General features: G+C 44.8%; 2 protein-coding genes and 1 non-coding gene across 9 annotated transcripts in view; 2 read left to right on the plus strand and 1 right to left on the minus strand.

Annotated features, from left to right (window-relative positions):
* LOC121557119 (centrosomal protein of 112 kDa) overlaps positions 1–27434 on the minus strand; it is a 120314-nt gene that overhangs the window by 84222 nt on the left and 8658 nt on the right. For both annotated transcript variants that reach the window (XM_045213720.1, XM_045213721.1), the window contains one exon: positions 11448–11534. In XM_045213720.1, the coding sequence (XP_045069655.1) occupies positions 11448–11534 (87 nt within the window). The remainder of the gene's footprint in view (positions 1–11447; positions 11535–27434) is intronic.
* Positions 94–601, plus strand: LOC121557106. Its single transcript, XR_006658295.1, has 3 exons — positions 94–184; positions 262–320; positions 584–601. It is a non-coding gene; the product is annotated as an uncharacterized LOC121557106 (transcript).
* On the plus strand, positions 597–3173 carry LOC123481095 (putative uncharacterized protein DDB_G0271606). Of its 6 annotated transcripts, none has more exons than XM_045213723.1 (2): positions 597–2397; positions 2503–3173. In XM_045213723.1, the coding sequence occupies exons 1-2, from the start codon at positions 745–747 to the stop codon at positions 2911–2913; spliced, it is 2064 nt and encodes a 687-aa protein (XP_045069658.1). In that variant the 5' UTR covers positions 597–744; the 3' UTR covers positions 2914–3173. The 6 variants fall into 6 exon arrangements, with proteins under 6 accessions (XP_045069658.1, XP_045069659.1, XP_045069662.1 ...); XM_045213724.1 differs by having other exon boundaries at positions 597–2256; positions 2365–3173; XM_045213727.1 differs by having other exon boundaries at positions 597–2001; positions 2347–3173.

The following is a 27434-nucleotide window of genomic DNA, read 5'->3' on the forward strand; positions in this document are numbered from 1 at the left end:
GCCACCAGCTGTCTCTAATTGAAACCTAGGAGAGTCAAGGTGCCAATATAAGGAGAGAGCAGCACACTCACAGTTAAAGCAGGAAGGTGTTAGCAGGCTGTCTGTCACCACGCCATAGTTACTGGGGATTTCTACTGGGCTCTGCAGATGCTCTGACTGCTATGGCTCTTGGACTTGCTTTAAGGTAAGAAACATGGGTTCTCTTCAATTAGTTGTAATGTTGCACTGGCCCTTAACTAATCATTTTGTCTTGCTTTTCAGGGTCTCTTGGCTCTGTTGTCTACTTTCTGGAGGAAGTAATGTTTTTCTTGCCCAAAGAGGTAAGACATTTTGTTTAAGACTAGCATGACTTTGGTTGGTATTAAAATTCAGCCCTCATGTATTTAAGTTGTATGTACAGGATATTGTCCAATGAAATGCGTGCTTGCATGTTCCTTCTTGACAACTCCCCATCAATGAGTCATAATAACAGTAAAGAATATGAACAAATGAAATGGCTGAGTAGAACAAACATTTAAAGTATAATACAGGAAGGTTATAGTATACTTTTGTAAATATTATCTAACCCTATTTTATTCTTTAGGCTATGGCTATCCATATGGAGGTGTGCTATCCCCTCGTGGCAGTTCGTCTGGCAAGTATGGTTCTGTCCTTGGGCATGCCAGCTACCAGCCCAGTGAAGAGGGACCATCCACCAGTGTTGTATCTGGTCAGCGTGAACAAGGCCAGCAGTCTGGTGAAGACATGCAGCAGGCTTACTACCCCACCTACTATGTGTCCAACAAGGGGTATGAGCCCAACTGGTTTAGCATTACTCCCTCCCATCCAAGCACTGGCTCTGACAACACCCAGGAGCCAGGCAAAATGTCCTCTCAGCTGAACAACCTCCCTAATTTACAAAGACCAGTGAACCGCAACGCTAAGAATTGGGTGTTAGTCAAGCCTAACCCAGCCACCACATTTCCCCAGTCCAAAGGCAACGAGCAAGTTCCTGGGAAGAAGTCTCCCTCTGTCCCTGAGCAGCCACAACAAGCTCCCAGCAGCCAGAAGCTCCCAAAGATTCCCTCCAGAACCACACCAGTAAAGGGTATTCCACAGTCATGGTGGCACTTGGCGCAGCCAGAACAAGTCCCCAGTGGCATGACACTCCCACAGATCACCAACAGATCCAGTGCTCCTGAGGTAGCAGGACATGTGCAAGGCAGGACACAGGGGTATTGGGTATGGGTTTCAGCAGATTCCTCCATTACCCTGCCCACTGGCAACCAGCAAAGTAAGGGGATAACGTCCCCCTCTTTCACTGAGCAGCCAGAACAGGCCCCCTGGATCAAGCAGAAAAAACAGGTCCCCGAGATCGCACAGGTCCCCCGGATCAAGCAGAAGAAAATGGTCCCCGAGATCGCACAGGTCCCCTGGATCAAGCAGAAAAAAGTGGTCCCCGAGATCGAGCAGCAAGCACAGGTCCCCGAGATCGAGCAGCAAGCGCAGGTCCCAGAGCTCAACCAGGTCCCCGAGATCGAGCAGCAAGAACCGGTCCCAGAGATCGAGCAGGTCCCAGAGATTGAGCAGCAAGCACTGGTCCCCTGGATCAAGCAGAAAGTGGTCCCCAAGATCGCGCAGCAAGCACAGGTCCCCTGGATCAAGCAGAAAAAAGTGGTCCCCGAGATCGAGCAGCAAGAACAGATCCCAGAGATTGAGCAGCAAGCACTGGTCCCCTGGATCAAGCAGAAAAAAGTGGTCCCCGAGATCGAGCCGCAAGCACAGGTCCCCGAGATCGAGCAGCAAGAACCGGTCCCAGAGATCGAGCAGGTCCCAGAGATTGAGCAGCAAGCACTGGTCCCCTGGATCAAGCAGAAAGTGGTCCCCAAGATCGAGCAGCAAGCACAGGTCCCCTGGATCAAGCAGAAAAAAGTGGTCCCAGAGATCGAGCAGCAAGCACAGGTCCCCTGGATCAAGCAGAAAAAAGTGGTCCCCTGGATCAAGCAGAAAGTGGTCCCCAACATCCAGCAGCAAGCACAGGTCCCCTGGATCAAGCAGAAAAAAGTGGTCCCCAAGATCGAGCAGCAAGCACAGGTCCCCTGGATCAAGCAGAAAAAAGTGGTCCCCTGGATCAAGCAGAAAGTGGTCCCCAACATCGAGCAGCAAGCACAGGTCCCCTGGATCAAGCAGAAAGTGGTCCCCAAGATCGAGCAGCAAGCACAGGTCCCCTGGATCAAGCAGAAAAAAGTGGTCCCAGAGATCGAGCAGCAAGCACAGGTCCCCTGGATCAAGCAGAAAAAAGTGGTCCCCAACATCGAGCAGCAAGCACAGGTCCCCTGGATCAAGCAGAAAAAAGTGGTCCCCAACATCGAGCAGCAAGCACAGGTCCCCTGGATCAAGCAGAAAGTGGTCCCCAAGATCGAGCAGCAAGCACAGGTCCCCTGGATCAAGCAGAAAAAAGTGGTCCCAGAGATCGAGCAGCAAGCACTGGTCCCCTGGATCAAGCAGAAAGTGGTCCCCAACATCGAGCAGCAAGCACAGGTCCCCTGGATCAAGCAGAAAAAAGTGGTCCCCGAGATCGAGCAGCAAGAACCGATCCCAGAGATTGAGCAGCAAGCACTGGTCCCCTGGATCAAGCAGAAAGTGGTCCCCAAGATCGAGCAGCAAGCACAGGTCCCCTGGATCAAGCAGAAAAAAGTGGTCCCTGAGATCGCGGAGCCAGGTGACGCAATTAAGCAGACTGTTAGCCCCACCATCTTCCCTGCTCTACCTCCATTCAGCTTTATTTTTCAGAACCATAACAGCTATGAACGAGGCAGAGTGGTCTTATCCAACACCCGCTACTCTCCAGGAGACACAGCTCAGACCTCTGTTAATGTTGTATCCTATGAGGTCAGTAAACCTGTACCGAACAGCCTCTCCTTAGATCCCTAGTGCTGGAGCCAAAGGTGTGAAGTCTCCTCTGAGGTAATTTATGGTTCCTTGTCTGGCTGAGACTCTCAAATTGAGATGTTTGGTATCCAATTCGCTTACTTAGTTTCTCAGGAATAATTGACTGGATCGTGACCAAGGCTGAAAAATGCTGGATAGTCTTCACATTAAGCCTTCAGAATGTAATTTGCAGCTTGGCCCGACTGTTATTCCTGCTACTTTGTAATGACCAGATTCCAAATAAAACTTTCAATTGGAATATGTATGCTGTCTATTTCTACTGAAGTTAGTTATTATTGCTGTAGTTATTTTCATGATGTGCTGTTTCTGCTCGACAAAATTAATGTATGTAGAATTTTGGCTATCGACAGTTTGATTATTTCAGGGTGTTGTAGGCTACCTAGGGCCGACTGCTATCTGACAGCTAATAGGGTCCTTAAGAGCTTTATATCTGGCGTGTGTCCGCTGAGGCTGGGAGTCCTCTGCTAACAGGTTCTACAGATTTCTCATCAGCCCATTGTGTGACTGAGCGCAAACTCACTTTTCTGACTCTGCAGATGTACAGTGGGGGAAAAAAGTATTTAGTCAGCCACCAATTGTGCAAGTTCTCCCACTTAAGATGAGAGAGGCCTGTAATTTTCATCATAGGTACACGTCAACTATGACAGACAAAATGAGAGAATCACATTGTAGGATTTTTAACGAATTTGCAAATTATGGTGGAAAATAAGTATTTGGTCAATAACAAACGTTTCTCAATACTTTGTTATACCCTTTGTTGGCAATGACACAGGTCAAATGTTTTCTGTAAGTCTTCACAAGGTTTTCACACACTGTTGCTGGTATTTTGGCCCATTCCTCCATGCAGATCTCCTCTAGAGCAGTGATGTTTTGGGGCTGTCGCTGGGCAACATGGACTTTCAACTCCCAAAGATTTTCTATTGGGTTGAGCTCTGGAGACTGGCTAGGCCACTCCAGGACCTTGAAATGCTTCTTACGAAGCCACTCCTTTGTTGCCCGGGCGGTGTGTTTGGGATCATTGTCATGCTGAAAGACCCAGCCACGTTTCATCTTCAATGCCCTTGCTGATGGAAGGAGGTTTTCACTCAAAATCTCACGATACATGGCCCCATTCTTTCCTTTACACGGATCAGTCGTCCTGGTCCCTTTGCAGAAAAACAGCCCCAAAGCATGATGTTTCTACCCCCATGCTTCACAGTAGGTATGGTGTTCTTTGGATGCAACTCAGCATTCTTTGTCCTTTCACAAAAGCTCTCAACCTATAACCTATATACTTATTATGGACACAGTATGCTTTGCATTAGTTATCTTGTTATTAGTCCCATCCTTCAACTCCATTCAACACCACCCATCTATCTCTTAACACCATCCATATTGGATTTCTATTTGCCATATATTTTTCAACTGTACTGTGATGTTTTACAAAAGTTCTGAACCCTTCTATTCTCATTGTTTTTCTACAGATTGTAAATTGAAAATAAACATTTTTGCTAAAAGTATTATTATATTATTGATCGATTGACTATGACTTTTCAGATCACCCAGTAGTGCTATCTGCAGGGTTAGCTCCAGGTAAATATTGCAATCCTCTTGCCATTCCTGGACCTGTGTCCAAAAACAAGCTACAAATGGACAGTAACAAAACAAATGATCTAATGATTCTGTCTCTTCGCAGCAAAATCTGCAGAGCTGGGAAGATTGTATCCCCCATATAAATAACATTATATTGGTAGCAAGAATTTTATATAACAGTTTAAATTGAAAAATTATATGATTTGAATCCGGCGTTGTTTTGCGCATCAGTTCATAAACACTATGCCATGGAATCAGTACGTCAAAAATCTCTTCCCATCTATTTTGCAATCTATATGGGACGGCTGTCAATCCTTTGGTCCTTAAATGAAACTGGTATACTTTTTTATTTATCACAATTTTCTTTAACCAATTATGTTCTTTAAAGCAGTGCCGACAGACAAGATAATGGTTTTTATCAATTAGTATATTTGAGTTTAATCACAATATTTGTTGCATTATTTGTTCTGTAGTTTCTGGAGGATTAAATTGAAATTGCAACCAACTTTCTATGGCTTGTTTTAGAAATAGTGATATTTGGGAGATTATTTCCTTTTCAAATAACTTAAAGTGAGAGGTTGTAATCTGAATAAAGGGAAGAAGGCCATTCTTGAACATTGGGTGAGACAATCTTACTAATTTTCTAGAGAACCAGTTCAGATTTAAGTATAACTTTTGTATGACTGAAGCTTTTAGTGATAGGTCTAATGAGTTAATATTTAATAATTTCTGTCCTCCGAATTCATATTCATGATATAAATAGGCCTGTTCAATTTAAATTAAAAAAACTGTTTGCTAGGCGTAGGCAAGACCATAACAAAATAGGTAAACTGGGATAATACTAAAGAGTTAAATCAGGGTGGTTTTTCCACAAATTGACAGGTATTCACCTTTCCATGGTAGCAAGATTTATCTATTTTTGCTAACTTTCTATTAAAATGTATTGGAGTGAGATCATTTCTTTCATTTGGGATATGTATTCCGAGTATATCCACATCACCATCAGACCATTTTATTGGTAAACTACATGGTAATGTAAAAATTTTATTTTTTGTGATCCAATACGTAATATAGTACATTTATCATAATTTGATTGTAATCCAGAGAGGTTAGAAAATGTATCTAGATCCTCTATGAGGCTGTGGAGGGATTCAAGTTGTGGATTTAAAAGAAAACATGAATCATCAGCGTACAATGACACCTTTGTTTTTAAGCCCTGGATTTCTAATCCCTTGATATTATTGTTGGATCTGATTTTAATAGCTAACATTTCGATGGCCATAATAAGGGGGGAAGGACAACCTTGTTTCACTCCTCTTGACAGTTTAAAACTTTCGGAGAAATAGCCATTATTTACTATTTTACACCTAGGGTTACTATACATGATTTTAACCCATTTTATAAAAGAGATTCTCCAAAATGGAAATGCTCCAGGCATTTATATATAAACCCCAGTCGTACTTTATCAAATGCCTTTTCAAAGTCTACTATGAATAGCAGGCCTGGTTTCCCTGATTTTTCATAGTGTTCTATTGTTTCCAGTACTTGCCTTTATTATCTCCAATGTATCGTCCATGTAAAAAACCTGTCTGATTAGAATGAATAATGTCCGACAATACCTTTTTAATTCTATGCGCTATACATTTTGCTAGAATTTTTGCATCACAACACTGAAGTGTAAGGGGCCTCCAATTTTTTAAACGGACTGGATCTTTATATTTTCCACTTGTATCCTGTTTCAGTAATAATGAAATCAGACCATCTTGAGTGTCTGATAATCTACCATTTACATAGATGGATTATCTTGGCAAAGGAGAAATGGTCTCTAACAGGGATGTAAACAAATTTGTGCACAAATTTTGAGAGAAATACGTTTTGTGCATATGGAAAATGTCTGGGATATTTTATTTCAGCTCATGAAACATGGGACCAACACTTTACAGTTTATATTTTTGTTCAGTGTACATATCTACCTGAATGACCTCGTACCCCTGCACATCAACTGGGTAATGATTCCCGTGTATATAGCTACGTTATCATTCCTCATCGTGGATTTATTCCTGGTTATTATTTTTCTATTTATTCCTCGTTATTTTTCTACTATTTCTTTTTTTTCCTCTCTGTGCATTGTTGGGAAGTAAGCATTTCACTGTTAAGTCTACACCTGTTGTTTACGAAGCATGTGACAAATAGCATTTGATTTGATTTAATGAGAGATACACAATACTGCATCAACAGAATTCCCATCCCCAAACACATCTCATAACAGGAGGTGTCTACAGATGAGCCTTACATTTACATTTTTAGTCATTTAGCAGACGCTCTTATCCAGAGCGACTTACATGAGCAATTAGGGTTAAGTGCCTTGCTCAAGGGCACATCGACAGATTTTTCACCTAGTCGGCTCGGGGATTAGAACCAGCGACCTTTCGGTTACTGGCACAACGCTCTTAACCACTAAGCTACCTGCCGCCCCACTCCATTTTGTCCCCTTCCAATGCGGACATCAAATAAAATATCACATGCATGAGTGAAACTAAATATTTTAAAAAATGATACCAGTACATTGTTTTAGAAATGGTGAGCGCTGGGCTCTCCATTGTACTGAACTGATAACAGTGTTGTGTCTTGTGTTATGCATAGCAGTACATGCTAGGAGGCAAATCAGTGTTATTCGGAATGATAATATCCTCAGAGCTGCATTAGTATAGGGGACCATGAAAGAGGCTGTTTTAGAACAGATGACAGAGAGAGAGAGAGGAGAGAGAGAGAAGGAGAGAGGAGAGAAAGAAAGAACACAAGTTCAGGACTGTGGACCATTTCACAGCGCCGCCTTGTCTTTTGATACGCACGGTGGAGATTTGATCAAAACCTCCTGTAAGAGAGATTATTTCCCCTCCTAAACAGTCCCGGGGACCATCAGAGGGTTATTTGTCCTGGGTTTTGTCTGTTAGAAGTGCACTCTGTGTCTAAGCCTGTCGTGGCCAGAGTGAGTGGGATGGGAGAGATGAAAGGGAAGGGAATGAAGGGGGGCAAAGGAAAGTTCACAGAACATTTAGAGATGTCCAATTTTGAAATGTTCCCATCGGCCTTCCTGAGAGGAGAGAGGAGGGTGTGTTTTGGGCACACATAGAGGGGGCCGTCGTAACGGGGTGTCAGAGATGGGGTCCAGAGGGACTTGGCTGGGAGTGGGAGCTGAGGAAGGACAGCTTTCAGGACGGTAATTGTGGGGCTTTTATAACATCTCTATTGCAGAGAGACTCCAGCCAGCCTGACTGACTGACTAGCATAGACACTAATACTATCCGACCGTCTGGAGGAAGAGGAGCCATTACATTACACACAAAGGCACAGCATACCGCAATCTGAGATAGCATAGCAATCTGAGGATGTACAATATGGGTTGTTATTTGTCAATCATCTCTTTACAGTCTCAATGGAGCTTGATAATTTTATTTTTATTTATTTAACCTTTATTTAACCAGGAAGGGCTCATTGAGATTTAAAATCTCTTTTTCAAGAGCGTCCTGGCCAAGATAGGCAGCACCAAGTCATTACAAAAAATTACAGACAGACAACATGAAAAACTACAAGTAATCTAGTAAAAACCATTCATGAATTCACAAGAGTATAACAATATCAAAAACAGCAAATTAAAAACATTGACAGGTCAGGGAATCAGCCTCAAAATCCTTCATCAGAGATTTAAAAACACCAATCGGGACAAGTTCTTCCAGTTTAAAATTATTTTGTAAGGTGTTCTAAGACGATGGCGCAGAGTACATAAAATACCTTTTACCAAATTCAGTTCGGACATTTGGAACAGTTAGCAGGATAAAGTCCAGTGAACGAAGAGAGTACCCACCACATTTCTGAACAATAAAAATGCCCAAATAAAAAGGTAGTAAACCCAAAATGGCTTTGTAAATAAAAGTATACCAGTGACTGAGCCTACGAGTGACTAGAGAAGGCCAGCCAACCCTGGTATACAAAGTACAGTGGTGCGTAAGGGTTTTGCAGTTTAAAATAAATCTCAAAGTACCATGATAAAGAGTGTCAATTGATCTCAAACACTGAGCGGAAGCATTCATATATAAAATATCCCCATAGTCTAGTAAAGGCATAAATGTAGCTGATACTAGCCTCCTTCTGGCTTCAAAAGAAAAACAGGCCTTATTCCTAAAATAAAATCCCAATTTCAGCTTCAATTTTTTTGTAAGTTGTTGAATATGCAATTTAAAAGAGAGGCCGTCATCAATTAGAATTCCAAGATATTTATATGAGGTTACAACCTCAATCTCCTTGCCCCTGACAGGTAGTAACAGGTGAAAGGTTCAGAGGTCTATTTCTTGCATTAGAAAACACCATTAGTTTAGTTTTGTCAGTATTGAGGATAAGCTTCAATTGACACAAGGTATGTTGAACAGTATAAAAAGCAGTTTGCAAGTTCTGGAAAGCTTTTGTAAGAGATGAGGCACAACAGTAAATAACAGTATCATCAGCATAAAAATGAAGTTGTGCATTTTGGACATTTTTGTCTAAATCATTAATATAAATAGTGAATAAGAGAGGACCAAGTACAGAGCCCTGGGGGCACACCATTCAGGACAGACAATTTAACAGACATAAGCCCATCAAATTGAGTGCACTGAGTTCTATCAGACAGATAGTTAGCAAACCATGCAACTGCATGCTCCGAAAGACCTACACTCAACAATCTCTGCCTTAGTATAGCATGATCAACTGTATCAAAAGCCTTAGAGAGATCAATAAAAAGTGAGACACAGTGCTGTTTTTTGTCAAGGGCTTCAGTGATATCATTTAAAACCTTCATGGCTGCTGTAATTGTGCTATGCTTCTTCCTGAAGCCCGATTGATACATTGATAAAATAGAGTTAGTAAATAAAAACTCTTTTAGCTGTTCACTTACAAGGGTTTCAAGTATTTTCACCAGGGGTGACAGCTTTGAGATTGGCCTATAATTATTTAAAAGAGTTGGATCTCCCCCCTTTTAAAAGTGGTAGGACAAATGCTGACTTCCAGATCTTTGGAATTTCATTACATTCCAGGGTTAGATTGAACAGATATGTAAGTGGTTCAGCTATGAAATCAGCTGCCAGATTTAAAAAGCAGGGATCCAAAGATCAGGACCTGCAGGCTTTCTTTGATCTAAGGATTTCAGGGCTTTATGTACCACCTGCACTGAGAATGGCAGAAAACTAAAAGTTTGACCAGCTCTCACTGGTTCATCCACAAAGGGTTGTACAGAGACAGAGGACACTGGTTCATCCACACAGGGTTGTACAGAGACAGAGGACACTGAATCAAACAGCCTACCAGATGATACAAAGTGCTCATTGAAACAATTCAGCATTTCAGTTTTGTCATATATAGCAACAGAGTCCTTCAAAACACATGACGGTAATTCATTAACATTACTGTTACCAGACATAGACTTAATAGCATTCCAAAACTTTCTAGGGTCATTCAGGTTATCAGTGGTAACAGACATAAAATATTCAGACTTGGCCTTCCTGAGAAGAAAAGAACACTTGTTTCTTAACTGCCTAAAAATAAGCCAATCAGCATCAGAACAAGATTTCCTTGCTTTAGCCCAGGCTAGATTACGGTCGTGAATAATACAAGACAGCTCAGAAGAAAACCATTGATTATCCCGCCCTTTAACCCTGAACCTGCGGAATGGTGCATGTTTGTTTACTATTTGGAAAAAACCATCATGAAAGAATATCCATAATCTAGGCTACACAGCATTATGAAAAAAAGTATTTCACTATTGTGGTATTCTGGCCATCTCAGATCCTTAGAGGATTGCTCCTTGGGCAGCACCTTATAGATGGATATATTAAACCCTGTTTGTTCACGCGCTCCAACACTGCCATGTCAAAAAACTAATACAGGTCTGCCTGAGCTAATTATATAGCTATTGTGCGCACGCACACACACACACACACACACTATTGATCCATGGCTATACATACCATACAACACTCAGGCCTGTTCTCTTGTTATCCTCTCTCATGTCATCTATGAGACAATGACCAGTCTTACCACCATCAGCACCACACTCATCCATAATTCATCTACCTGGTGCTAGTTAAAACTAGCGCAAGCCAGCTTCCCCATGCACCTTTGAATGGGCTTGTTAAAGTCTCTACCCCACCACCACTCCCCTTTGAAGCCATTAGTCAAACGGCTGGGTAAACAGGGACCAAATTGAATCCGACATCGCTCGCAATCTGTACGCAATTAGCGTGATTTCCCTGCAATGACACAGACACTAAAGAGAGAGGGATGGAGAGAGAGAGAGCGGGAGAGGTGGGGAGGGGAGGAGCTGTCACCGTGTCTCCTGTCAGAGACAAAGAGCTAATCGACAGTTTAAACAGAGGGAAAATTGGGCTATTTCTGTTTTATTGAAAGATTCTGTGGCAACAATGAAAACAGACATTTTCCGGACGAAGTTGACAGATCCCAGGTGCTTGATGTAGAGCTGAGTCTATATACCCCTGGTGAAATGACACTAACTGGGTGCTATTCAGACTTCAGAGTCATTTCCACCAAGATTACAATGAGCTTTGAAGAGGGCCTGAGTAGGATGCTGAAGAGCTATTTGTCTTAGTGGAGGAGCCTAGAGAGGGAGGGAGAAAAGTGTTTGAGCCCAGCCAAAAAGTCATCAGATGTAGTGTCATGGTGGGGGTGGGGAAGTGTGCAGGGAGAATTCCTCGTTATACCTACCTTCTGCACTGTCTCACTTTACTGTGTGTTTGTCCTCCATTATATAAATGCATGGTTTCATGTCTGGGCCATACTATAACCTCCCTACAGATTATATTATGGCTGTATGTGTGAATTTCTCTAAAATATCAAATAATCAAACAAATTAAATCATTCAATTAATTCATTGATAAATCAATCAGCGCTCTGACCTTCTGCACGTCTGCGTCGTGCTTCTGCTGCATCTTCAGTTTCTCCTCCTGGTGCTTGGCCTCCAGGACTTTAGTCTTCATCTCAGCCTGCTCGGAAACACACAGGACCATGACAGACAGGGGAGTCAATACACATATCATCCAAACACAGCACAGGAGATGGACAAAATAGCAATGGCAATGTCCGCTGACCCTGTTTTTACTAAATAGGCCAACTAATGGCAAGTTGTGGCATTACAGATATTTATTGTTGATGGTGCATAGAGCGGCAGCGGTGTCAATGAATCAAGCTTCATTAACATTTCAAAACATATTTATCTACAAACAAGACTTCAAATGTGTGTAGGAGGGATGTACCAGACACGACAGTGTGCGTGTGTGATAATACTGAAATACAGTATTAGTCAGTGACAGAGACAGGCTTGGCCAGAGAGAACAATGCATAGGCTACAATTATCCACTGACACGGTCGGCTCCTTTCATTTCAGCTCAATATACAGTGGCTCAACAGTTAAACCGTCTGAATCTGCATGTCAAGACAGAGCTCCCAGAGCCATTCATTCACTCCCACATACACACACACAATGCCACAGGAAAATAATACACACTTTGTTAATACGCCGGAAGTGTACACACACACACACACATAGTAATTCAAAATATTTGTCCTCACACACTCAAACCAGGTAGACACATCAACACCCACACACACTTTCAGATACCGCTTGCTTTTACAGAGTGGGTTTAATACTAAACGCCAACCACAGACCTTCTCAGTGACTACCTAACACAGCTCCTCCTGTCATATCTCCCTCTCATCAGCCCTGCCAGAGGTTATATTTACCAGGAAATACTGGAGGACGCAGGCCTTTCATCTGGCTAATGAGACACTCTCACCAACACGTGGCGAGACTGATAGGAGAGGCCACACTGTCCCGTGGCTAGCCCTGTTTGGCCGTCTTCCCCTACTTCTTTGAACTGCCGCTGACGGTTGTTGTGTTGTTGGCTCACAGTGTCTAGTGGTCTACCTTATCTGATTGCCACTGGGTGAGGAGAGGAGAGAAGGCCTCCTCAGGGCATGACATGTGCCCCTGATCTGTTGTGCCACTGTAAAACTGTCTGGCCTCAGGACTTGGCAGCTCTGGGGCCAACAGTCACCCAGTCAGTGGAAAAAAGAGCTTGCTAACGTTGTCAACACAAACGGGATTTAGACAGGATGAGTCCGTATTGCTTTGTGACTAATGTACTTACTCACAGGTTTTAGTCACTGGAAGGTTTGATACATTGCTCAACTCTGGGGCTCAGTGACAAATACACTGCTAAAAAAAATAAAGGGAACACTAAAATAACACATCCTAGATCTGAATGAATGAAATAATCTTATTAAATACTTTTTTCTTTACATAGTTGAATGTGCTGACAACAAAATCACACAAAAATTATCAATGGAAATCAAATGTATCAACCCATGGAGGTCTGGATTTGGAGTCACCCTCAAAATTAAAGTGGAAAACCACACTACAGGCTGATCCAACTTTGATGTAATGTCCTTAAAACAAGTCAAAATGAGGCTCAGTAGTGTGTGTGTGTGGCCTCCACGTGCCTGTATGACCTCCCTACAACGCCTGGGCATGCTCCTGATGAGGTGGCGGATGGTCTCCTGAGGGATCTCCTCCCAGACCTGGACTAAAGCATCCGCCAACTCCTGGACAGTCTGTGGTGCAACGTGGCGTTGGTGGATGGAGCGAGACATGATGTCCCAGATGTGCTAAATTGGATTCAGGTCTGGGGAGCGGGCGGGCCAGTCCATAGCATCAATGCCTTCCTCTTGCAGGAACTGCTGACACACTCCAGCCACATGAGGTCTAGCATTGTCTTGCATTAGGAGGAACCCAGGGCCAACCGCACCAGCATATGGTCTCACAAGGGGGTCTGAGGATCTCATCTCGGTACCTAATGGCAGTCAGGCTACCTCTGGCGAGCACATGGAGGGCTGTGCGGCCCCCAAAGAAATGCCACCCCACACCATGACTGACCCACCGCCAAACCGGTCATGCTGGAGGATGTTGCAGGCAGCAGAACGTTCTCCACGGCGTCTCCAGACTCTGTCACGTCTGTCACGTGCTCAGTGTGAACCTGCTTTCATCTGTGAAGAGCACAGGGCGCCAGTGGCGAATTTGCCAATCTTGGTGTTCTCTGGCAAATGCCAAACGTCCTGCACGGTGTTGGGCTGTAAGCACAACCCCCACCTGTGGACGTCGGGCCCTCATCCCACCCTCACCGAGTCTGTTTCTGACCGTTTGAGCAGACACATGCACATTTGTGACCTGCTGAAGGTCATTTTGCAGGGCTCTGGCAGTGCTCCTCGTGCTCCTCCTTGCACAAAGGCGGAGGTAGCGGTCCTGCTGCTGGGTTGTTGCCCTCCTACGGCCTCCTCCACGTCTCCTGATGTACTGGCCTGTCTCCTGGTAGCGCCTCCATGCTCTGGACACTACGCTGACAGACACAGCAAACCTTCTTGCCACAGCTCGCATTGATGTGCCATCCTGGATCAGCTGCACTACCTGAGCCACTTGTGTGGGTTGTAGACTCCGTCTCATGCTACCACTAGAGTGAAAGCACCGCCAGCATTCAAAAGTGACCAAAACATCAGCCAGGAAGCATAGGAACTGAGAAGTAGTCTGTGGTCACCACCTGCAAAACCAGTCCTTTATTGGGGGTGTCTTGCTAATTGCCTATAATTTCCACCTGTTGTCTATTCCATTTGCACAACAGCATGTGAAATTTAGTGTCAATCAGTGTTGCTTCCTAAGTGGACAGTTTGATTTCACAGAAGTGTGATTGACTTGGAGTTACATTGTGTTGTTTAAGTGTTCCCTTAATTTTTTTGAGCAGTGTACATCCTTCCAAGTTGGAAAATGCCTTTTGGGCAGTCATGCTTAAGTCCCCTATTGTATTGACATTTGACAAACTAGCCAATACCTGCCCATTCATTCTCACAACAATGCTAATGTTTGCTTTCGAGCAACAAGTATATGTATCGTACTCATTCCCAGGGTCTTCTACATTCAAACTAGATGATTCCTATTGTAAACTACTGCTGCCATTATCCCACAACTTCAACTAAATCTGCTAGACTTATCCTCCTTCAATGGTGCCATGTGAAGTTCTCTCTCCCTTTTCTCTCTCAGTTTCTCTTTCTTTTCTATTGAATTACCACCATTTTCTTGTGCAATCTCCAAGACCACAGGAGACTTGTTGGAGGAGAGATTAGGCTGATTGAAGTGAGGGAGTCAAGAAGATTTTCCAGCGGCGCTCCAAACACGTGGGTGTCACTTTCTCATCACCTCTTCAAATGGGCTTTCTAGAAAGTTTGTCAAACTACATCAGAACGTTCGAAAAATTGATTATAGAGGAAATAGAAGGGAGGGAAGAAGGGAGGGAGAGAGGAGGAAGGAGAGAGGAGGAGGGAGAGAGGAGGAAGGAGAGAGGAGGAGGGAGAGAGGAGGAAGGAGAGAGGAGGAAGGAGAGAGGAGGGAGAGAGGAGGAGGGAGAGAGGAGGATGGAGGATGGAGAGAGGAGGGGGGAGAGAGAAGGAAGGAGAGAGGAGGAAGGAGAGAGGTGGAGGGAGAGAGGAGGAGGGAGAGAGGAGGAGGGAGAGAGGAGGAAGGAGAGAGGAGGAAGGAGAGAGGAGGGAGAGAGTAGGAGGGAGAGAGGAGGAGGGAGAGAGGAGGAAGGAGAGAGGAGGAGGGAGAGAGGAAGAAGGAGAGAGGAGGAGGGAGAGAGGAGGAAGGAGAGAGGAGGAAGCAGAGTGGAGGAGGGAGAGGAGGAGGGAGAAAGGAGGAAGGAGAGAGGAGGAGGGAGAGAGGAGGGAGAGAGGAGGAGGGAGAGAGGAAGAAGGAGAGAGGAGGAAGGAGAGAGGAGGAAGCAGAGTGGAGGAGGGAGAGGAGGAGGGAGAGAGGAGGAAGGAGAGAGGAGGAGGGAGAGAGGAGGGAGAGAGGAGGAGGGAGAGAGGAAGAGGGAGAGAGGAAGAGGGAGAGAGGAGGAAGGAGAGAGGAGGAAGCAGAGTGGAGGAGGGAGAGGAGGAGGGAGAGAGGAGGAAGGAGAGAGGAGGAGGGAGAGAGGAGGGAGAGAGGAGGAGGGAGAGAGGAAGAGGGAGAGAGGAGGAGGAGGGAGAGAGGAGGAGGGAAACGCACACACCTCCAGGTTTCTGAGACGCCTTCAAAATCAGGCATCTGTGTGTGACACACGCTTTTCTTCAGCAAAGTTGTTTCCCTCTTAGATGCCAGGTTTGACACCAAGCTCAGGAGAGGAGAGGAGATGAGGGAAGGAAGGAGGGAGGGAGGAGAGAGAAGGTAAAGGGTGAAGATGGGTTGAGAAAGGAAAGGATAAAGAAGGAGGAGGGAAACTGAGAGAAAAAGAGAAACAGACAGAAGCAGCTGCTCTCACTTTTCTTTTCTCAGAAGCGACACTGGGTCGAGCATTTTTTCCCCTTGGGGAACGCGCTCACAAAATGTCTGCTAACTGCTGGGCCCACAAAGCACGGTTGTGTTTGTGTATCTTGCTCTGCAGCAGAACTACAATGCCCTGATAGAGCTTTCATCTTCTATAAACACAGATGTTAGAGAATATTCCCTCTGCAGTGCCCTGCTTGCTATCTACTGAACACCATTAACAACATGCCATTTCGCCACTGGGAGGAGAAGCTAATTTATCTTATCATGATAATGGTACTTTGAGGTAAAATGCAAAACACTACAACCAACAAAGTTTTCAAACGGAAAGACTTTTGAATGTCACTTGATGTCATGGTAATATTGGGCTTCAGTGGAGACAAAAGACGGAACATCCGTCTTCCTAAAACAATTCACTACTACTATTCAACATTGTAGTCCCTTTAAGGACATAAAGTGCATAACTGTAACAAAAACAATACACATTCAATCTAAGAAATACCCGATATCTGAGTACCATACGCCTGCCTTTAGATTGTCGGCCATTTTACAGTAAAAGCCACTACATAGAGAGCTCCCTTTTGAACTCCACAAGGCCCAGTGTTGTCCTTTAACCACAATCATAAAATCAGATAAGAGGGGCCTAGTTGTCTGAATCAAAGACAGAGCAGAGAGGCCGTCACATAGGATCCATGCATGGAAGCAGTTGCATCATTATGCCTTTGGAAAGCATGGGCAGATTGGAAACTGAACCTCAGCTCCAGACCCCTTTGCCCGAGCTGCAGCCATTAGAGGAAGAATCACACAGAGCCCTGTGATGGTGCTTGTGAGGAGAACCCCAGGAGTACCAGGGGAAAATGTAGTCTCTCTCTCTCTTTATTTTTGCATGCATCAGCCCATCTGCATGTGCCAAAGCAATCACATCACGTAGGTCTAATCCTAACCCTATGGATGGGACTGGCTGAATGGTCTTTGATCATTTAACTGAATATACCACGGACCCATCCCATAGCACCTATGGTGTGAGCACAGCACAGTAAGGGTGTGTGTAGAGGGGATTACAAGGACTAGATTTGTAACCTCAACCATGGGTGAAAATACATGACCATATGAGACCAAAGTGACTCAACTTCATGGTGGCCAACGTCTGCTCCAGCTGCCACGTTACCACACACTTACTCAACTTATCAATGAAGTCAGTAGCTTAACTGGTACAGTCAGCGATCTTATCAATGAAGTCAGTAGCTTAACTGGTACAGTCAGTGATCTTTCAAACTTATCAATGAAGTCAGTAGCTTAACTGGTACAGTCAGTGATCTTTCGAACTTATCAATGAAGTCAGTAGCTTAACTGGTACAGTCAGCGATCTTATCAATTTATCAATGAAGTCAGTAGCTTAACTGGTACAGTCAGCAATCTTATCAACTTATCAATGAAGTCAGTAGCTTAACTGTTACAGTCAGCATTCTTATCAATGAAGTCAGTAGCTTAACTGATACAGTCAGCGTTCTTATCAACTTATCAATGAAGTCGTAGCTTAACTGGTACAGTCAGTGTTCTTATCAATGAAGTTAGTAGCTTAACTGGTACAGTCAGCAATTTTATCAACGTATCAATGAAGTCAGTAGCTTAACTGGTACAGTCAGCAATCTTTTCAACTTATCAATGAAGTTAGTAGCTTAACTGGTACAGTCAGCGATCTTATCAACTTATCAATGAAGTCAGTAGCTTGTCTGGTACAGTCAGCGATCTTATCAACTTATCAATGAAGTCAGTAGCTTAACTGGTACAGTCAGTGATCTTTCAAACTTATCAATGAAGTCAGTAGCTTAACTGGTACAGTCAGTGATCTTTCGAACTTATCAATGAAGTCAGTAGCTTAACTGGTACAGTCAGCGATCTTATCAATTTATCAATGAAGTCAGTAGCTTAACTGGTACAGTCAGCAATCTTATCAACTTATCAATGAAGTCAGTAGCTTAACTGTTACAGTCAGCATTCTTATCAATGAAGTCAGTAGCTTAACTGATACAGTCAGCGTTCTTATCAACTTATCAATGAAGTCAGTAGCTTAACTGGTACAGTCAGTGTTCTTATCAATGAAGTTAGTAGCTTAACTGGTACAGTCAGCAATTTTATCAACGTATCAATGAAGTCAGTAGCTTAACTGGTACAGTCAGCAATCTTTTCAACTTATCAATGAAGTTAGTAGCTTAACTGGTACAGTCAGCGATCTTATCAACTTATCAATGAAGTCAGTAGCTTGTCTGGTACAGTCAGCGATCTTATCAACTTATCAATGAAGTCAGTAGCTTAACTGGTACAGTCAGTGTTCTTATCAATGAAGTTATTAGCTTAACTGGTACAGTCAGCAATCTTTTCAACTTATCAATGAAGTCAGTAGCTTAACTGGTACAGTCAGCGATCTTATCAACTTATCAATGAAGTCAGTAGCTTATCTGGTACAGTCAGCGATCTTATCAACTTATCAATGAAGTCAGTAGCTTAACTGTTACAGTCAGCGTTCTTATCAATGAAGTTAGTAGCTTAACTGGTACAGTCAGCAATCTTTTCAACTTATCAATGAAGTTAGTAGCTTAACTGGTACAGTCAGCGATCTTATCAACTTATCAATGAAGTCAGTAGCTTATCTGGTACAGTCAGCGATCTTATCAACTTATCAATGAAGTCAGTAGCTTAACTGTTACAGTCAGCGTTCTTATCAATGAAGTCAGTAGCTTAACTGATACAGTCAGCGTTCTTATCAACTTATCAATGAAGTCAGTAGCTTAACTGGTACAGTCATCGTTCTTATAAACTTATCAATGAAGTCAGTAGCTTAACTGGTACAGTCAGCGATTTTATCAATTTATCAATGAAGTCAGTAGCTGAACTGGTACAGTCAGCGATCTTATACACTTATCAATGAAGTCTGTAGCTTAACTGGGGATGTGCTTGGTGTGAGAGCCCAAAGTTCTTTAATATCTTTAATATAGTTAATCTGTCGGGGTTTAGCAACATGTGGCGAGGACCAGACCCAGCTGCAGGTCATTTCCCAGTAGGCGTCATTTCCTGCCGGTGGTCATACGAGCCACGCCATGGCGGGCAAGGCCTGCGTACGGGGCTTAATGTGAAACCGCTGGAGATGATAAGATTCAGGTGGTGAGGATCGAGTCGGAGTGAGTCACTGAGACACTTCTGAGGAGGGGTCGTGTGTGCGTGTGTGTGTGTGTGGTCACAACTCCACCCTGCTGGGCTTGGACAACTCCTTTTTATTGTCAACTGTGACTCAAAAGTCACTAAATAGAAAGAAGACATTTTGAGTGTCACAGATTCCGAAGAAACACAGACCTCCAATATCCATTTATAAACCACTGTGGTGTTTAGGCTCCTACATTCTATGGGGAGATTTTCCGGTAAACAGAAAGGTGGCATTTGAATACATTTCTGTTAAAAATAGGCCTAATCATGGAAAAGCAACAAGTTTCACCATGAACAAAAGCCTGGGGGTTAGACCTGAGTCATATTCATTAGGCACCAAATGGAGAGAAATAAACTGCCTGAAACTGGGAGGGACTACCTGAACTTAAGAAATGCTAGTTTTCACTTTTCGTTGCAAAACTTTTAGCTACTCTGTTCTCTAATGAATACGACCCTATTAGTTGTCAGACCTGTGATATAAACCTGTTGCTCTAGTAGACTCCATGCCCAAGGTTAAACCATACAGAACCCATCCGAGGCGACGAGGGGTAAGAACACAGATGGTCTGACTGAAAACAAGACCATAAAACAACCACTGTGAAACCAGATAAGCCCATCTACAAAAGCCATTCAGGTCTGTTGGCAGGAGTTTCTCTGTTCCCTTCGTGGGGTTGGAGGTAAGAGCTGCAGGAAAAACCGAGTTTCACCTCGCCCCACACACCCACACACTAATACATGTACACACACAGACACACACACACATTCCCAGCCCAGACAGTAAAATCCCAGTTCAACACCATTTCCTCTCTTGAAAGTCAAGTGCTTCTGAGCGCCTTTTAACTGGGCCCCGTATCGCCACACTGGGTAGTGATCTGGCCTCTATAAAACTACTGAGAGGGCTGGCCAGCTCTCCTCCTTGGCTTCTCAACACACAGCCTGGGACTGACAGCTGACTGCTATCAACCTCCTACACACAGACACACACACTACCGTAAACACACACACACTAATACAAGCACACTAATACAAGCATGGAATAAAATTCCAAGCATTAGTTCCCATTTTCAGGCTCAAAGGCCCTGCTCTCTTTCACCTCATGATTCTCACCAAACAGCGCTGAGGCTGACTGTGACACTTGGTGCCTGACTGAGCTGAAAATGTAATAACACACAAAGTCATGTGAACATGTGAGTCTCCGCTCCTCCAGTCAGAATGGATATAACCACATTAGTCTCCACTCCTCCAGTCAGAATGGATATAACCACATTAGGAGGGCTGATGAGCATTGTCGGTGGTGCCCCTATGAACCAATCTCTCTCTCCCTCTTTTCCTCTCCCTCCCTCCCCCCTCTCTCTCTTCCGCTCTATCCCTCCCCCCGGCTCCCTCTCCCTCGCTCTCACCCTCTCTGTCCCCCTCCATCCCTCTCCCTTCTTGCCCAGCTCACTGAAGTTGATCTAATTGAGTACAGCATTTCTCCAGGGGGACATAAAAAGCCATGGCGATTAGAGTCAAGTCATGCTCAGTTTTATATTTAACAGTGTGAGTAAAGGCAGGTGGGGGGGACTTCAAAGCGTGCTTTCAGAATTGGATTTTCAGCTTAAATCCACATAAGGAAAAACTGTCATCACTGGTCAGGTTTTTTTTCTCTCTTAAAAAGGGGCATTCGGAATCGTCCCTTTTGGAACAACACAAACTCAACACAAAGCGCGGCCCAGAACACAATTTTTTGGCATAAGGAGGTTAAACTCTTTACCAGAATGACGCTATGTTAAGTTTGCTTTGAATGGGACTCAACTTGTGGTTCACAGTTTTGGGTTAATGTTATGATCTTGAATTATTTTACTCCTTCGAATTTAGATCCACAAATTCTCACTCTATCATCCCGTTGACATGGACTAGGAGATTGGTCAGGCCTACCTCCATCACTATGGATAAAGGCTACAATTGGTTGTGTACTGTTCTTTAATAACGTCAAATCGAATCAAATTTGATTTGTCACGTGCCGAATACAACAGGTATAGACCTTACTTACAAGCCCTTATCTAACAATGCAGAGTTTAATGCGCACTACCATCTGCAGCGCCTTGCGGTTGGATGCAGAGCAGTTGCCATACCAAGCGGTGATGCAACCAGTCAGGATGTTCTCAATGGTGCAGCTGTATAATTTGTTGAGGATCTGAAGACCCATGCCAAATCTTTTCAGTCTCCTGAGAGGGAATAGGCATTGTCGTGCCCTCTTCACGACTGTCTTGGTGCGTTTGGACCATGATAGTTTGTTAGTGAGACGACTTAGTGCCTGCAAGGAACTTGAATCTCTCGACCCGCTCCACTACAATCAGCTCCTTTGTCTTGCTCACGTTGAGGGTGAGGTTGTTGTCCTGTCACAACACTGTCAGGTCTCTGACCTCCTCCCTATAGGCTGTCTCATCGTTGTCGGTGATCAGGCCTACCACAATTGTGTCATCGGCAAACTTAATGATGGTGTTGGAGTCGTGCTTGGCCACGCAGTCGTGGGTGAAGAGGGAGTACAGGAGGGGACTAATCACACACCCCTGAGGGGCCCCGTGTTGAGGATCAGCAAAGCAGATGTGTTGTTGCCTGCCCTTACCACCTGGAGGCGGCCCGTCAGGAAGTCCAGGATCCAGTTGCAAAGGGAGGTGTTTAGTCCGAGGGTCCTTAGCTTAGCGATGAGCTTTGATGGCACTATAGTGTTGAACGCTGAGCTGTAGTCAACGAACAGCATTCTCACGTAGGTGAGCGTGATCACACTCGTCCGGAACAGCTGGTGCTCTCATGCATGCTTCAGTGTTGCTTGCCTCGAAGTGAGCATGGAAGGCATTTAGCTCATCTGGTTGGTTCGCGTTACTGGGCATCTTGTGGCTGGGTATCCCTTTGTAATCCGTAATAGTTTGCAAGCCCTGCTACATCCGACGAGCATCAGAGCGGGTGTAGTAGGATTCAATCTTAGTCCTGTACTGACGCTTTGCCTGTTTGATGGTTCGTCGGAGGGCATGGCGGGATTTCTTATAAGCGTCCGGATTAGTGTCCCACTCCTTGAAAGCAGCACCTCTAGCCTTTAGCTCAGTGCGGATGTTGCCTGTAATTCATGGCTTCTGATTGGGATATGTACGTATGGTCACTGTGGGGACGACGTCGTCGATGCACTTATTGATGAAGCCGGTGACTGATGTGGTATACTCCTCAATGCCATCGGATGAATCGAGGAACATATTCCAGTCTGTGCTAGCAAAACATTCCTATATCTTAGCATCTGCATCATCTGACCACTTACGTATTGAGCGAGTACTTCCTGCTTTGTACGTGTCTCTGTGTGTGGAGTAAAGGTGGTCTAGTCTTTTTTCCCTCTGGTTGCACATGTGACATGCTGGTAGAAATGAGGTCAAATAGATTTAAGTTTTCCTGCATTAAAGTCCCCGGCCACTAAGAGCGCCGCTTCTGGGTGAGCATTCTCTTATTTGCTTATGGCCTTATACAGCTCGTTGAGTGCGGTCTTAGTGCCTGCATCGGTTTGTGGTGGTAAATAGACAGCTACGAAAAATATAGATGAAAACTCTCTTGGTAAATAGTGTGGTCTACAGCTTATCATGAGGTACTCTACCTCAGTATTGATTGAGGTACTCAACCAGTATTGCTTGCTGGAATGGTTGATGATTATTGGATGGTTGTCTATAGTTAGCTGGGTGTTCTAGTGCCCACCTCTTTCTCCTGTCTTGCAACTGGGGTCTGCTCATCAGTCACAGTGCTATTCTTCAGGCTGGATTTGAGGAATATCTACAGTATGGAAATAAAAGAGTGGGTAAGAAAGAGACGGGGGGGAAAAGGTAACACTTGTCTAATGGAACCTGCCCTCAACACACATGGGAACCCTCCCTTACACTTACCGGAGACAGGGGAAAGGGTTCTCTCTCAAATACCTGGGGTTCTCAATCTGCAAGATAATAAGAAAAAGAAAGAAACAGAACAAAAAGCCCTTTACTTATTTTCTATCTCCTCTTCTCTTCTCTTGACAAGCCTCCATCACAAACACATGTATATATACACACAGAGACACAGACACACACAGCCCTCCCCGACCTCCGCCCTCGGTTTGGCATAAACAATACAAGACTTCAAACTTCAAAGGCCGGCACTTAACACACAGTTAGTTTCTTCCCTCAACTCTGACTGTTTACAGAAAGGGAATACCTCGGCCACTTCAAGGCATTGTGTGTGTGCAGCTCAGCTAGGCCCATTTCCGCTTGGCTCCTCTTTCTGCCAGAGTCAGCCCTTTTGTCAACCCCGTTACTCTGTAAGCTATCCGTGACGTGTCTATCGGCCCAGGGAGACAGATGTGTATACACACTCCCTCACCAAACACGCCCGCTCTGTCCCCTTTGATTACACAGGGAAGAAAAAACACAATGCGTCTAAAGACTGAAGAGATGGCTAACAGGAATGACAACTTAGACGTCAGCCCACCTTAGAGTGTGTTAAGACACAAGTGGACTGACTGACATGGCTATGGAGTAAAACCATCAATGGTTCAACTCTGTCAGGGGATTAAGCCGGGAGGACAAACTGTACTGTAGTGAGCCCACGGAATCGGCGGTTTCATCTAATTTCATTCGCCTTCTCCTTTCCTCTTGTTGTGAGTGACCTCATTATTTCTCTATGAACTTCCCAGGCAGCTTCACACAGTGTGGATGACAGCTGCAAGGGAGCAGGCGGGATCACAGCCTTTTGAAACGGAGATAATCTTACTTTGTAGATGACAACAACTGACAGAAAGAGAGAGAGTAAAGAGTACTATAGCTAAGCCTCAAAGGGGAGGGGCGAAGGATGGGAGTATAGTGTGTGTTGTGTGTGTGTGTGTGTGTGTGTGTGTGTGTGTGTGTGTGTGTGTGTGTGTGTGTGTGTATTCGTGTTTTCTCTTTGGTGTAAAGGTTCAAGTTGGTGAGCTCATTCACTACTCCTAAATGAAAGGGGGACTGAGGCATGTTTGATGGCCCTGAGCTGGAGACCTAACTGGTCTGAACTAAATGACATGTCAGTAAGACATAGTGGACATCCAGTATAGCAGGATACTCCAGAATGACCAATCATTCAATACTAAACAGGTAGTGGCAGAACAAACCTCTGCCCTCTGAGCATAGAGCTGGTGCAGAGAGGAACTTTTGTTTTACCCCTGACACCCAGTTCAGCAAATCATGTTTATAAATGAAAGTTATTATAAAGTCTTACCAACATTTTTGATTGAATATTTAAAGTGGGCCCACACTTACCTCCCTATCTGTGGAGCTGAACGGCCCACATCCAACTCTGACCATGGGAGGCCCACATGCCAAGGCTTGCAGGGCAGGGCCAGGCCAGACATTGGTGGTGAAACAAACTGGTGCTAGACTAAGCTAAAGTGTGTGTTTGCTTGTGATGTCTGCCCAGCACTGGCACTGCATCCTGTCTGTGGCATTCTCCCTGACAAGGACAGATGGATGAGGTGGCCGCAGACAGAGGAGAGAAGAAAGAAGAGAAGAGAGGAGAGAAGAAGAGCCACTCCACATCAAGGACCTACCGCTCAAGCCAAACAAACACACGTTGTGATGCATCACTTCCTAACGTTGACCCAACGTTGGGCAACAGGTCTGTGAGGTAGACAGGGACAATAGAGCAAAGATAGGACTATGATGAGCAATAGTGCGGTTGGGGTTCAAAATATTTAGCCACATGTTGTGTTCTCTCCTAAAGGGGAGAGGGAGAAGCCTGGCTAGGCGTCTAGATGGATCTGAGGTACGGACATTTCAAAGAGAATACCAGAAAAGGTGAGACAAAGCAGGACCAGACACAAAGAGTAACAGGAGAGAATTACATTGAGGCAGCAGACAGCTGGTAGTTTCAGCCACTGCAACCAAACATCCCTCTCTAAACTCTGTCTATGTTCCACAGTGCAGAGAGCACAGCCACACATCTTAACTCTGTCTATGTTCCACAGTGCAGAGAGCACAGCCACACATCTTAACTCTGTCTATGTTCCACAGTGCAGAGAGCACAGCCACACATCTTAACTCTGTCTATGTTCAACAGTGCAGAGAGCACAGCCACACATCTTAACTCTGTCTATGTTCAACAGTGCAGAGAGCACAGCCACACATCTTAACTCTGTCTATGTTCAACAGTGCAGAGAGCACAGCCACACATCTTAACTCTGTCTATGTTCAACAGTGCAGAGAGCACAGCCACACATCTTAACTCTGTCTATGTTCAACAGTGCAGAGAGCACAGCCACACATCTTAACTCTGTCTATGTTCCACAGTGTAGGGAGCACAGCCACACATCTTAACTCTGTCTATGTTCCACAGTGTAGGGAGCACAGCCACACATCTTAACTCTGTCTATGTTCCACAGTGTAGGGAGCACAGCCACACAGCTTAACTCTGTCTATGTTCAACAGTGCAGAGAGCACAGCCACACAGCTTAACTCTGTCTATGTTCCACAGTGCAGAGAGCACAGACACCTGTTGATCTATTATAGATGATGCTGGTGGTAGTGGAGGCTAGGGGAGCGTTGCCAAGCACATCGCCTCTTATCATTATCACTAGCGCAACACAGAGCAGAGCAGAGCAAAGCAGAGCAAGGCTTCATGTCCCCGTCTGATACAGGGAGAGAGCGAGATAATCATCAGCTTCATCAAAAAAAGAGAGAGAACCGTACAGGTGGAGGGGGAGAGAGAGAGAGGGGGAGAGAGAGAGAGAGGGAGAGAGAAATAATAAATAAATAAATAAGGGATTGAAAGACATCAGTGTACTGCTTATCTCTCCCAGGTCCAGGACTCTCCAGACACAGGAGATAAGACAGGAGCACATCTAAAGACTTTCAATCTCCCTCTCCTACTACCTCTCTCCTCATCATCCTACTCCTCCTTCTCCTCTAGCCCTCATCTCACTGCTCTCTGACTGTATCCCTGTGGTTTGATAGACACTGCAGCTGTGTAGGTGCTAGTCAATATTTGTGGGTCAGTGTGACAGGCAACGTGTAGTGTACTGGGCAAGGGGTACTCTCTCATCCAATGGTGGTATATTTCATATAACCAGCATGGAACTGGCTGTGACTGCAATATGCTTCTCAGGCCTCTAGGGGTCCCCCTCTGCTTCAAATAAGCAGGAATTGCTGCGGGGACTTGCTTCCATCCATTCCATCGTGCACTGATGTTGGGCGATTAGGCCTGGCTCGCAGTCAGCGTTCCAATTCATCCCAAAGGTGTTCGATGGGGTTGAGGTCAGGGCTCTGTGCAAGCCAGTCAAGTTCTTCTACACCGATCTCGACAAACCATTTCTGTATGGACCTCGCTTTGTGCACTGGGCATTGTCATGCTAAAACAGGAAAGGGCCTTCCCCAAACTGTTGCCACAAAGTTGGAAGCACAGAATTGTCTAGAATGTTATTGTCTATAAGATTTCCCTTCACTGGAACTAAGGGGCCTAGCCCGAACCATGAAAAACCTCCCTAGACCATTATTCCTCCTCCACCAAACTTTACAGTTGGCACTATGCAATCGGGCAGGTAGCGTTCTCCTGGCATCCGCCAAACCCAGATTTGTCCGTCGGACTGCCAGATGGTCAAGTGTGATTCATCACTCCAGAGAACGCGTTTCCACTGCTCCAGAGTCCAATGGCGGCTAGCTTTACACCACTCCAGCCGACGCTTGGCATTGATCTTAGGCTTGTGTGCGGCTGCTCGGCCATGGAAACCCATTTCATGAAACTCCCGACGCACAGTTCTTGTGCTGACGTTGCTTCCAGAGACAGTTTGGAACTCGGTAGTGAGTGTTGCAAGCACTGTGAGCACCGTTCTGTGAGTTCCTACCACTTCCCAGCTGAGCCGTTGTTGCTCCTAGACTTTTCCACTTCACAATAACAGCACTTACAGTTGACCAGGGCAGCTCTAGCAGGGCAGACATTTGATGAACTGACTAGTTGGAAAGGTGGCATCCTATGTCACTGAGCTCTTCAGTACGGGCCATTTGACTGCCATGTTTGTCTATAGAGATTGCATGGCTGTGTGCCTGATTTTATACACCTGTTAGCAACAGGTGTGGGTGAATTAGCCATAGCCACTAATTTGAAGGGGTGTCCACATACTTTTGTATATATAGCACAAGAGGTTGGTGGCACCTTAATTGGGGAGGACAGGCTCGTTGTAATGGCTGGAGCGGAATAGGTGGAATGATCTTAAATACACATGGTTTCCAAATACACATGGTTTCCATGTGTTTGATGCCATTTCATTTGCTCTGTTCCAGCCATTTTTATGAACCGTCCTCCCCTCAGCAGCCTCCAC

The sequence above is a fragment of the Coregonus clupeaformis genome, unplaced genomic scaffold (assembly GCF_020615455.1).
Source record: "Coregonus clupeaformis isolate EN_2021a unplaced genomic scaffold, ASM2061545v1 scaf0145, whole genome shotgun sequence".
Classification (NCBI taxonomy): Eukaryota; Metazoa; Chordata; class Actinopteri; order Salmoniformes; family Salmonidae; genus Coregonus; species Coregonus clupeaformis.

Bases quoted from the DNA above. Each gene is read 5' to 3' on its own strand.
- LOC123481095 (XM_045213722.1), top strand. From the start codon at position 745: ATGCAGCAGGCTTACTACCCCACCTACTATGTGTCCAACAAGGGGTAT. The intron at 1,462-1,506 runs GTCCCCGAGATC...GAGCTCAACCAG, and splicing joins AGATCGAGCAGCAAGCACAG to GTCCCCGAGATCGAGCAGCA.